At 36.5% G+C, this 12,710-nt stretch overlaps 1 protein-coding gene across 1 annotated transcript; it reads right to left on the reverse strand.

Moving 5' to 3' along the window:
- Positions 1-8,792: 8,792 nt before the first annotated feature.
- On the reverse strand, positions 8,793-11,557 carry LOC143556233 (ADP-ribosylation factor-like). Its single transcript, XM_077045611.1, has 5 exons — positions 11,473-11,557; positions 11,317-11,372; positions 9,882-10,005; positions 9,555-9,675; positions 8,793-8,853 (listed from the first exon to the last, which is right to left on the reverse strand). The coding sequence occupies exons 1-5, from the start codon at positions 11,555-11,557 to the stop codon at positions 8,793-8,795; spliced, it is 447 nt and encodes a 148-aa protein (XP_076901726.1).
- Between the last annotated feature and the right edge of the window lie 1,153 nt (positions 11,558-12,710).

A 12,710-nucleotide genomic window follows, 5' to 3' on the forward strand; every position in this document is an offset into this window, starting at 1 on the left:
TTTATTTCAAGGTGGGGAGGATGTAACATCACGGAAATTTTGAGCCAAAAATGTCAACATTTCAAAGTTAAGGGACCAAATATGCCAAAATCCAAACTCCAAAGTTGAAAATGAAAATTCTGTTTTCTTGTCTTATAGCGCTACGCGACGGGAAAAAGACAAGCCCATCGTGTATCGCGATTAGGCTTGGTCAAAACTTCTGGAAGAAGTCAACAGTGATACGCGATCGCTGTTGAGCCTACGTCATCGCGTACCGCGATGACGTGGCCTGACACGTCTGACACATTTTCACCACGTGTCCACACGTGGCACACCGGTCGCCACGTGTCCCGACACGTGGCAACACGTGGCACATCGTCCGCCACGTGTCAATACGTGGCACACCGTCTGCCACGTGGCGACACGTGGCAGGCCTACTGTGTGCGTCACCAAGGCTATGACGCGGTACGCGACGGGTGCCTTGAAGGCGGTCGCGTACCGCGATGGGACACCAGAAAATGCCTATAAATAGCAAGGTCCGGGTCTTCATAATCTCACACCAAATTCAGCATATATCTCTCTCTCTCTAAACATCTCACTACACCTCGAAAATCGTGCCTTCGATCCATCTCGATATACGTGCCCAAATCCTCGTTTTCCGTTCCCGACCTCGATAAGCGTGCCATTTTCCAACAACGTGTATATCAAAAAGGTGATCCCGTACCGACGTCCCGACGATCATTTTGGAGTGTATGCCGTGAAGTGTTGGTGCCTCGAGAAGCGTGCCGACGAGTGATTAGTTGACGTAAAGAAGTGTTGATCAAGTGGCGAGGGAGTGCTGCTCGAATCCTTAGGGTTTCCAAAACGCCAACAAGTTTAGGCGTAATCTCAAATGAATATAATATAATATTATATTAAAAGCTTAAGCCCTAAGTCAAAATTATATTCAATAACTCGAGAATAAAAGAAATAACAAAGAATAGGAAAGAAAGAAATATAAAAGTGTATACATATATATATATATATATATATATATATATATATATATGTGATTATATATATAATTCTTTGTTATAAATATTATTTAAGTTTAATGAGTATTCTTAAATAATAAAGAAAAGAATACGTTTCTTAAAGAAGAAGAAACGTAGAGTTTTTATAATAAACTAAAGGTTTATAAACATTACTTTTAAACTAAAGGTTTCAAGTAAACGAGAATTGAACTAAAGGTTCATCAAGGTAAGATAAAAACTAATTTAAAATTCATTGAAAAACCAATACAAATCGAAGATTCAAAACTAAAGAAACTTAAAAGACGAACCTTGAAAATTATGAAAGTGAAATGAGATTCACGAAGAGGACCCGAGTATACTTGGGAACTCGAGTCGGAAATGAAAAGAAATATCCCCACTTATTCTCGTGAAGCAATCTCGAGGACGAGATTTATTTCAAGGTGGGGAGAATGTAACATCAAGGAAATTTTGAGCCAAAAATGTCAACATTTCAAAGTTAAGGGACCAAATATGCCAAATCCAAACTCCAAGGTTGAAAATGAAAATTCTGTTTTCTTGTCTTATCGCGCTACGCGACGGGAAAAAGACAAGCCCATCGTGTATCCCGATTAGGCTTGGTCAAAACTTCTGGAAGAAGTCAACAGTGATACGCGATCGCTGTTGAGCCTACGTCATCGCGTACCGCGATGACGTGGCCTGACACGTCTGACACATTTTCACCACATGTCCACACGTGGCACACCGGTCGCCACGTGTCCCGACACGTGGCCACACGTGGCACATCGTCCGCCACGTGTCAATACGTGGCACACCGTCTGCCACGTGGCGACACGTGGCAGGCCTACTGTGTGCGTCACCAAGGCTATGTCGCGGTACGCGACGGGTGCCTTGAAGGCGGTCGCATACCGCGATGGGACACCAGAAAATGCCTATAAATAGCAAGGTTCGGGTCTTCATACTCTCACACCAAATTCAGCATATATCTCTCTCTCTCTAAACATCTCACTACACCTCGAAAATCGTGCCTTCGATCCATCTCGATAAACGTGCCCAAATCCTCGTTTTCCGTTCCCTACCTCGATAAGCGTGCCATTTTCCAACAACGTTTATATCAAAAAGGTGATCCCGTACCGACGTCCCGACGATCATTTTGGAGTGTATGCCGTGAAGTGTTGGTGCCTCGAGAAGCGTGCCGACGAGTGATTAGTTGACGTAAAGAAGTGTTGATCAAGTGGCGAGGGAGTGCTGCTCGAATCCTTAGGGTTTCCAAAACGCCAACAAGGTTAGGCGTAATCTCAAATGAATATAATATAATATTATATTAAAGGCTTAAGCCCTAAGTCAAAATTATATTCAATAACTCGAGAATAAAAGAAATAACAAAGAAAAGGAAAGAAAGAAATATAAAAGTGTATACATATATATATATATATGTGTGATTATATATATAATTCTTTGTTATAAATATTATTTAAGTTTAATGAGTATTCTTAAATAATAAAGAAAAGAATACGTTTCTTAAAGAAGAAGAAACGTAGGGTTTTTATAATAAACTAAAGGTTTATAAACATTACTTTTAAACTAAAGGTTTTCAAGTAAACGGGAATTGAACTAAAGGTTCATCAAGGTAAGATAAAAACTAATTTAAAATTCATTGAAAAACCAATACAAATCGAAGATTCAAAACTAAAGAAACTTAAATGACGAACCTTGAAAATTGTGAAAGTGAAATGGGATTCACGAAGAGGACCCGAGTATACTTGGGAACTCGAGTCGGAAATGAAAAGAAATATCCCCACTTATTCTCGTGAAGCAATCTCGAGGACGAGATTTATTTCAAGGTGGGGAGAATGTAACATCAAGGAAATTTTGAGCCAAAAATGTCAACATTTCAAAGTTAAGTGACCAAATCTGCCAAAATCCAAACTCCAAGGTTGAAAATGAAAATTCTGTTTTCTTGTCTTATCGCGCTACGCGACGGGAAAAAGACAAGCCCATCGTGTATCGCGATTAGGCTTGGTCAAAACTTCTGGAAGAAGTCAACAGTGATACGCGATCGCTGTTGAGCCTACGTCATCGCGTACCGCGATGACGTGGCCTGACACGTCTGACACATTTTCACCACATGTCCACACGTGGCACACCGGTCGCCACGTGTCCCGACACGTGGCCACACGTGGCACATCGTCCGCCACGTGTCAATACGTGGCACACCGTCTGCCACGTGGCGACACGTGGCAGGCCTACTGTGTGCGTCACCAAGGCTATGTCGCGGTACGCGACGGGTGCCTTGAAGGCGGTCGCATACCGCGATGGGACACCAGAAAATGCCTATAAATAGCAAGGTTCGGGTCTTCATACTCTCACACCAAATTCAGCATATATCTCTCTCTCTCTAAACATCTCACTACACCTCGAAAATCGTGCCTTCGATCCATCTCGATAAACGTGCCCAAATCCTCGTTTTCCGTTCCCTACCTCGATAAGCGTGCCATTTTCCAACAACGTGTATATCAAAAAGGTGATCCCGTACCGACGTCCCGACGATCATTTTGGAGTGTATGCCGTGAAGTGTTGGTGCCTCGAGAAGCGTGCCGACGAGTGATTAGTTGACGTAAAGAAGTGTTGATCAAGTGGCGAGTGAGTGCTGCTCGAATCCTTAGGGTTTCCAAAACGCCAACAAGGTTAGGCGTAATCTCAAATGAATATAATATAATATTATATTAAAGGCTTAAGCCCTAAGTCAAAATTATATTCAATAACTCGAGAATAAAAGAAATAACAAAGAAAAGGAAAGAAAGAAATATAAAAGTGTATACATATATATATATATATATATATATATATATATATGTGTGTGATTATATATATAATTCTTTGTTATAAATATTATTTAAGTTTAATGAGTATTCTTAAATAATAAAGAAAAGAATACGTTTCTTAAAGAAGAAGAAACGTAGGGTTTTTATAATAAACTAAAGGTTTATAAACATTACTTTTAAACTAAAGGTTTTCAAGTAAACGAAAATTGAACTAAAGGTTCATCAAGGTAAGATAAAAACTAATTTAAAATTCATTGAAATACCAATACAAATCGAAGATTCAAAACTAAAGAAACTTAAAAGACGAACCTTGAAAATTGTGAAAGTGAAATGGGTTCACGAAGAGGACCCGAGTATACTTGGGAACTCGAGTCGGAAATGAAAAGAAATATCCCCACTTATTCTCGTGAAGCAATCTCGAGGACGAGATTTATTTCAAGGTGGGGAGGATGTAACATCACGGAAATTTTGAGCCAAAAATGTCAACATTTCAAAGTTAAGGGACCAAATCTGCCAAAATCCAAACTCCAAGGTTGAAAATGAAAATTCTGTTTTCTTGTCTTATCGCGCTACGCGACGGGAAAAAGACAAGCCCATCGTGTATCGCGATTAGGCTTGGTCAAAACTTCTGGAAGAAGTCAACAGTGATACGCGATCGCTGTTGAGCCTACGTCATCGCGTACCGCGATGACGTGGCCTGACACTTCTGACACATTTTCACCACATGTCCACACGTGGCACACCGGTCGCCACGTGTCCCGACACGTGGCAACACGTGGCACATCGTCCGCCACGTGTCAATACGTGGCACACCGTCTGCCACGTGGCGACACGTGGCAGGCCTACTGTGTGCGTCACCAAGGCTATGTCGTGGTAAGCGACGGGTGCCTTGAAGGCGGTCGCGTACTTCGATGGGACACCAGAAAATGCCTATAAATAGCAAGGTCCGGGTCTTCATAATCTCACACCAAATTCAGCATATATCTCTCTCTCTAAACATCTCACCACACCTCGAAAATCGTGCCTTCGATCCATCTCGATAAACTTGCCCAAATCCTCGTTTTCCGTTCCCTACCTCGATAAGCATGCCATTTTCCAACAACGTGTATATCAAAAATGTGATCCCGTCCCGACGATCATTTTGGAGTGTATGCCGTGAAGTGTTGGTGCCTCGAGAAGCGTGCCGACGAGTGATTAGTTGACGTAAAGAAGTGTTGATCTAGTGGCGAGGGAGTGCTGCTCGAATCCTTAGGTTTTCCAAAACGCCAACAAGGTTAGGCGTAATCTTAAATGAATATAATATAATATTATATTAAAGGCTTAAGCCCTAAGTCAAAATTATATTCAATTACTCGAGAATAAAAGAAATAACAATGAAAAGAAAAGAAAGAAATATAAAAGTGTATACATATATACATATATATGTGTGTGTGTGTAATTATATATATAATTCTTTGTTATAAATATTATTTAAGTTTAATGAGTATTCTTAAATAATAAAGAAAAGAATACGTTTCTTAAAGAAGAAAAAACGTAGGGTTTTTATAATAAACTAAAGGTTTATAAACATTACTTTTAAACTAAAGGTTTTCAAGTAAACGAGAATTGAACTAAAGGTTCATCAAGGTAAGATAAAGACTAAAGGTCTTAAGCCGGATTTTATTTCCGACTAACAAATAGTTATACTCGTACTATAGGTGCGAGATAGCAAGAACGTGACGCAAGGACGGTGTTGGAAACCGATCCCAATCAAAGGTGAATACGCCCCACTTTTACAAACTTGTTTTCAAATAAAATCAAACGTGTTATGTGTAAAACATTACATGAGGCTGCGTGTCTCTAAAAACATTGTAAATAAGAGTATGAGCCTAGCCCTCAGGCTGTAGTATACGTTTGTCTGGATCCTTACATATGTGGAATGCGGTGGGCACATCGCACCACGCCTGGTCACGACCTCCAGCCACTATGGGCCGAACCAAAGTATGTTCGAGTGAGAATGACCTTGTGTAAATTTATGGCACCTAAGTACGTCGAAACGCTGCGGTGTTTTTCTGGGGTGACCTAGTGTAGAGACTCAAGTTTATAATGATGTTGTTTTACCTTTGTTATTCCTAAGCCAAGATGGGCCGAGGCTTGCGTAACCCTCGAGGGGTAACAAAGTAATAGAAAATACTTTTAGCGTCAGCATATTCACCAGCAATCATTGTTGACGTATTTTTACAACATTTTGCAGCTAACCAAGAATAGAGCTTGAAGGACAAAAGGCTCAAGAATCCGATGGCTCGGATATTTTGTTTGAATATTTAAAATATTATGTTTTTGTTAAACTTAAAAACAAGTAAAACCAAACGAGACTTTCGTCTCGTCATTTGTATTGTAAATATTTGTAATCTAAATCCACATGTTTTTATAAAGTCTTCCGCATTAACCCGCAACTCTGATTTATTTACAAATGTGGTATCAACTGTCGAGTCACACTCCTAGGCCTAAGATGGGGGTGTGACACCAATTGACACGGTAAATCATCTCAATCATTTAAATTGATTGAGGGATTTTGTAAAAGAGATAAAATCCTACAATATTGAAGAAGACAACTTACCCAAACGAGGATGTGAACTAAGAGAAATCCATGGTCAACGAGGTCTTGAAACTTGAAAGTCAACGAAGGCTTGAAGAACTTGATTAATTTTGAAGAAACCAACAATGGAGAAGGGAAATTTCGAGGGATAGGGGGAAGATGGCTGAACTTCAGTAGTTTTTAGGGCTTAGATGTGTGTTTTTTTCATTAAATATTGAGTATTATAATGCATTTATGAAGAAATCCACTTGATTAGGAAACAAAATAAGCTATTAATGAGAAAATCTTGTATAATAACTAACCAAATTCTGTTTGGACAACAAGAAAACGAATTAGTATGTTTTACAACATTAATATAGATATCTTGGAGCTTAAGTTTCGCTAATTTATTCGATAATATGCAAAACTAGTCCATGTACTTTCATAAATACAATTTTTAGCCGTTTTGAACGATTTTAAAGATTTTTAAGCATAGTTTAAAGAGTTTGAAAGTTATATGAATAAAAATAAGTCTAACAAAGTTAAATACTAATAAATATAAGATTTTAATAATTTGAAAGATCCGAAATATATTCCCGAGTCGGGTAAACGAATACAAATTCAACTACGAAAAACCCGAGTTGTTACACTTTAATCTCTACTTCTACCTATATGTAGTGGCACAACAATCAAAAGCAGACGATAAATGAGAAGACCCATAAGTCTATCCAGCAATGAAGCCCAACACTCCAACAACCCATATTAGATCTGAAATGGAGAAACCAAATACATTTCAACTTTAATGATCGAAACGTTCGTTAATAAACTTTAACATACGCGTAACTTTAAAAAAATAACTAAAACACATTGTTATTTATGTTAATGTTTTTTATTGCAATATGATGCCTCATATTCATCAAACGGTGAGTTGTGTACTGGAGTGAGTTCTAATGAGATTGTCAAGTAAAAAGTAGCAACTAAATCTAGAAGTGTAAATCGTAACCGGTTAACTGAATTGAAACCTACTTGATTATACATTTTAGAACTCTAATCGATTACAAACCAGTTAAATAAAGGTTTATGGTATCCCAATCTTTGATATTGATTAATGAAATCAAACCCTATTATTTAAGAGAAGAAATACAAAGAGATAATATTCTTTAAACATATAATTGAAACGAAATGTAATTCTAATATAAATGTAGGGTGCTGCTAAACGTACCCCCTTACCCTATTTTTACTAAATATACCCCCCTGAACTTATTACATAAATTACAATTAGCTCTTGATATTATTTATATCCATATTAGTCCCTATAACATTACTTTCATTTGATAACCTCCACTACATATATCAAACTAAAAACTATCAAGTATTACTATTAATTTATTTTTTTAATATTAATATTTTTAATATTAATATTATAAATATTTATAATATCTTTTTTTAATTTTAATAGTATATATATTTATAATATTCTTATTTTACCACTTTATCTTTACAAAATAAACCAAAAACCCAAACCCCAAAACCCGAAACCCTAAACCCTAAACCCGAAACCAGACCCTAAACCCTAAACCTGAAACCCGAAACCGAACCCTAAACCCTAAACCCGAAACCGAACCCTAAACCCTAAACCCGAAACTGAACCCTAAACCCTAAAACTGAAACCCGAAACCCGAAACCAAACCCTAAACCATAAACCCGAACCCTAAACCCTAAAACCGAAACACTAAACCCGAAACCGAACCCTAAACCCTAAACCCGAAACCGAACCCTAAACCCTAAACCGAACCCTAAACCCTAAACTCGAAATCATAAAAGAAAACGCAACTTGTAAAAAAAATAATATTAAATCCTTACTTTTGTGCTAATTTGGTAATTATATGATTTCAAGGGTTAATATGAAAGTTGGTTTTTCCAAAGGGGGGGGGGGGGATGACAAGCAACCAGGGGGGGTTACATTTAGCCTAACTCTAAATGTATCCTCTAATAGTTATAAATCACTTACTGCCTTTAAAATCTGATTTTTAAACCTTTTGACCGTCTTCTAGCAGTTGAAAAGCCGTTTCTAGCTGTTAAAAACGAATATTGACCATATAACCCACCAAACTTGGTATAAACATGCATTAGATGTTTAGGTTTGATTATACCACTTCTCTATATCTCAAAAACTCTCTAAAACGCAAAACCGTTCAACCCTCTCAAGTCTCAACCCAATTGTTCGAATGGCGAATGAAGAACACATTGTTTTTAACGCCGATCCAAAGTACACAATTCAGGTTCGATTTATTGGTTGTTCAGGATCCTCGGGGCAATAGCTTATTCGGCTTCGAGTAAAAAAATCACCCATGGTGTTACAAACTATGTGTTGGAAGAGAGATACAAGAGCTAGCTTGTGTCAGTTTGTTTGAGGTGTTGTCACTTACTTAGACCTTCATACAGTCCATCACCAGTTTTCACAAATGTACATTGTATGCGCCTGATATAAAATTAGTGCCAATGGTCGATGGTCAGGTAATGAAAATAAGCGGGTTTCAAGACATGGCATGTCACTAAATTAAGCAAATGATGTGCCAATATATCTAGGGATAATGAAAAGGTAATATATATCATAGAGACTGTATGTACGTTATAATATTCTATGAGTGAGATTAGATTAGTAGTTGGTCAAGACACTTTTGAGTGTAAGAAAAATTATATTCACAATTTACAAGACTGATTTGAGTTTATTTGGGTTGTGTTTTCTCAAATCGACAATATAAAAAATTTAGTTGTATTTGAAACACATCAAACATGTTGAAAGTCGTCAAAAAAGTATTTCAATTACATATACTTTTATTCACAAACCTACATATATTATTATTGTGAAAACATAAATTTTGTGATCAACAATTTATGATTAAATGATAAATTATTAATAATAAAACGGATCAAAGAAGTGCTAGCAAGTAAATCCAACCGGCCACCCTAGCCCATTTTGACATGAACTAACAGGTAAACCCATTTCAACCTGAACATGTTTGACTCGTTATCTTACACGTCTATTGTGACACCTCTAATAACTAGAATTGATTTTTTGTTATTAACTACGTTAAAAAAAAAAAAAAAAAAAAAAAAAAAAACACTTGCGCTAGATGCTAATTTGATGACACTTGATTTAATGAGGTCAATGTCATTTACCATCGGCGTTGAGAAATGGTGTTCAATTCGAGTTTACAAGCAACGCCAGAAACATTCAGAGCATCGGGCAAGTCTTGCTTATTGGCAAGAACAAGTAGTATTGCTTCACTTAGTTTATCTTGAAAAAAGAAAAAATAAAAATAGATGTTTCAAGAGTAGTGATGAGAACCCGTTAGAGAAAACTTAAAAGCCCCAGTGCCCCACTAATGCTCTAATCGAGTGAAGCAAGACACAACTCCTGCTAGGTATCTGAAGGTTCATATTCACCTAATCAAATGCACGCAACAATGAAATTATAATAAAGACGATGTAATTTTTTGCAAACCTCTTTGAGAAGACGATGCAACTCATTCCGAGCCTGGTAAATTCTTTGCATGTTATTACTATCTACGACAAAGATAAGTGCGTGTGTATTCCGGATCCGATAGTAATATCTCCACATAGCACGAATCTGTTAAACATAAGTATATATAGGTTGGTTTCTAGCTAAAACAAAATTAAAAGTAGGTAAAAAATGGAAACAAATTTAACCAAAGTCAATGTTTTATTTAACATATAATTTGTTTTTTCCTCTAAACTTGTCCGCGTTATAATATAAACTTTTGTTAAAAATTAAGTTGTATTTAAAGTAGTTTTTTTGTTGTTGTAAATATAAAAAAGGTACTTTATTATGAATCAATTCAATTTACAGTAACATTTATATTGGGGCTTCCACCTACAGAGGGTCTTCTAGTCGGACATGTAGAGTCAAACTTTGGACGGTTCATCACAGACATGGAAAAAAACATTAGGTAAAAACAAAGTTTTGATAAAGTCTCACCCCCTTGAGCTACTTTGGTTGAAGTTGCTTTCCTCTAGGAGTTACCTAATTTTATGAAGGGATGTGTATAAGTCGGTTTGAGATAGTTTTGAGTCAAACTCATAACCATAACCATAATCGATATGTCGGTTAATAAATAGGCATAACCATAACGACCCGTTATAGTGGTTTTATGGGTTATAACGATTCATTATTATGAATCAGTTAACCGTGACCAAAACAATGTAATTGGATCTAAAAGTTATATACTTTTCTCCCGTATAAACAAATATGATTTTTAAACTACACTAGATATTCAATACCTTTTATTTTAATTTTTTAGGAATTTTTGCTTATAATAATATATATCTTAATTTGAATTTCAAACATTGGGTAAAGAATAACATGAATAGTGATATAACTAAGGCCAAGAAATTATTAACATGAACAGCTCCACAATATATAAAATTAAGAAAAATCATAAAACAAGTATTAGAGAGAAGGAAAGAGATTGAGAAAATGATGAGTGAGTTCTTTTCTAGTTTTGATAAATTCGTTTATCATTTTATAAATTCATATATCATATTCTAAACAACTCGTATAAATAAAAAGATACATCGGTTATGTCTATTAGCTTATCTACAAATACATATATCTCACTTCATAATTTAATAAATAGGGTGGTTCAGTTATGGTGGGTTTGAAATTATTTTTAACCACAACCGACCCGTATTTGGCGGTTTTTAAAAGTTCATCAAACCGACCAATCGGTTAAAATCGGTTCGACTATGCTGGTAATGGTTCGATTTAGAGGTTATAGCGGTTAATTTGCTCACCCCTAGTTTTAATTTTTATATGCGTGTGGTTTTTGTAGCATCCACTAACACAAAAAATTCAAAATCGATCGACTTGCATAAATGAAATCAACATTATTTTTTAAAATTAGATGCTGAATGTTCATACCGATTCTTGTCCTCCTAAATCCCACACGGTGAATCTGATGTTCTCGTACTCTAACCCTTCATGAAAAAGTTTAAACATTAATTAATCTCATACCATGCACAATTAACATGCAAATAATTACTGATATATACATTAAAAAAAAAGTAAAAAGGATACCAATTGTGGGTACAGTTGCAACAAAATCCCCAAGCTTTAGCTTATACAAAATGGCTGTTTTTCCAGAATCATCAAGTCCTAGCATTATAATCTTTATGTCTCGTTTGGCATATGCAAAGTATCCAAATCCGGAAAATGTGAAAAGATGCTTTTGCCCGCATTAATGAATAATTAAGGGCTATGTCACCCATGTGAAATTGTTATGAAGAATGGTTAATAAAATAAGAACAAGTATATAAAAAGGAACAAAAAGATATTGTGCTTAAAGCTATTACGTTGGAGCAAAAAGTTACAACGAATAAAGATACATGCTTTTTTTAGAGTTTATACATGAGATTATACACATAATCTGAATATTCGAAATTTGGCTAAGACTTTGAACTCAAAGGCATGTAAATAGTTTGTTTGGTTTACATAAATGTACATGCATGTTTTGTCTATATCGCATATGTATCACATATTAAACAAGTATACTATGTCAAACGAAATCAACTTTTAAATAATATATATACCATATATAAATAGTTTGTCTGGTGCTGTGTCGATGCTGCTTAATTGAAGATGGCCGGTGGTGGATGGTGATTGGTGTCTGGTGATAAACGATAAAGTTTACCGGCCATCTTCATTTAAGCAGCATCGACACAACACTAGACCACCGCCGGTAAACATCATAAATCCGATGTTTTTTGCCGGAATCACAATAAAGTCGTTTCCAACGGAGACGCGGTCGCGGACGTCGGTTCCGACGGGGACATATTTAGCGCAACAGGATCGCATCCTCACTTTTACGAACGTACTCTGTCGTATCCAACATTAATATGGCCATGTGTTGCTTGATAGTTGGTTGAAAAGAACGTCGGATGCCGGAGAATAAGTATGGGACCGCATGTGTTCATCATGGACAATCTGGGAAGATTTCAAAGCCATGGACATTTCTTTGAGGTGTTTCTAAAGGATAAACAATTTGGGATTTTCCCTTTAAATATTACTGTCAATAGTGTTAGCGCTAAGGCACTAGCTAGGTACATATATAACAAACTCTGAAGTTACCGTTCTCCAAGTTTACTATTCATGATTTGTTGTGAGAATTATTGTCCCCAATAAATGTTCACAGATCACATTATTCATGACTATTCTTTTTCGGGCTTGTTCACTATTCTATAACTGAAGAAACACGGATCTACTTCCCTTGACGGGTCATAGATCCAATGAATCCACAGGGTAGGATACGATTAACT

Source organism: Bidens hawaiensis, unplaced genomic scaffold, assembly GCF_021521415.1.
Source record: "Bidens hawaiensis isolate Kalapana, Puna unplaced genomic scaffold, B.hawaiensis_p1.1 tig00018485_1, whole genome shotgun sequence".
In the NCBI taxonomy this organism is placed as follows: domain Eukaryota; kingdom Viridiplantae; phylum Streptophyta; class Magnoliopsida; order Asterales; family Asteraceae; genus Bidens; species Bidens hawaiensis.

What these genes read in the sequence shown, in the direction of transcription:
- LOC143556233 (XM_077045611.1), bottom strand. Translation starts at nt 11,557, where the DNA reads ATGCTAGGACTTGATGATTCTGGAAAAACAGCCATTTTGTATAAGCTA. An exon ending in TGCAACTGTACCCACAATTG is followed by an intron (nt 11,373 to 11,472) that starts GTATCCTTTTTA and finishes TTTTTCATGAAG; the next exon opens with GGTTAGAGTACGAGAACATC. An exon ending in ATTTAGGAGGACAAGAATCG is followed by an intron (nt 10,006 to 11,316) that starts GTATGAACATTC and finishes TATGTTTAACAG; the next exon opens with ATTCGTGCTATGTGGAGATA.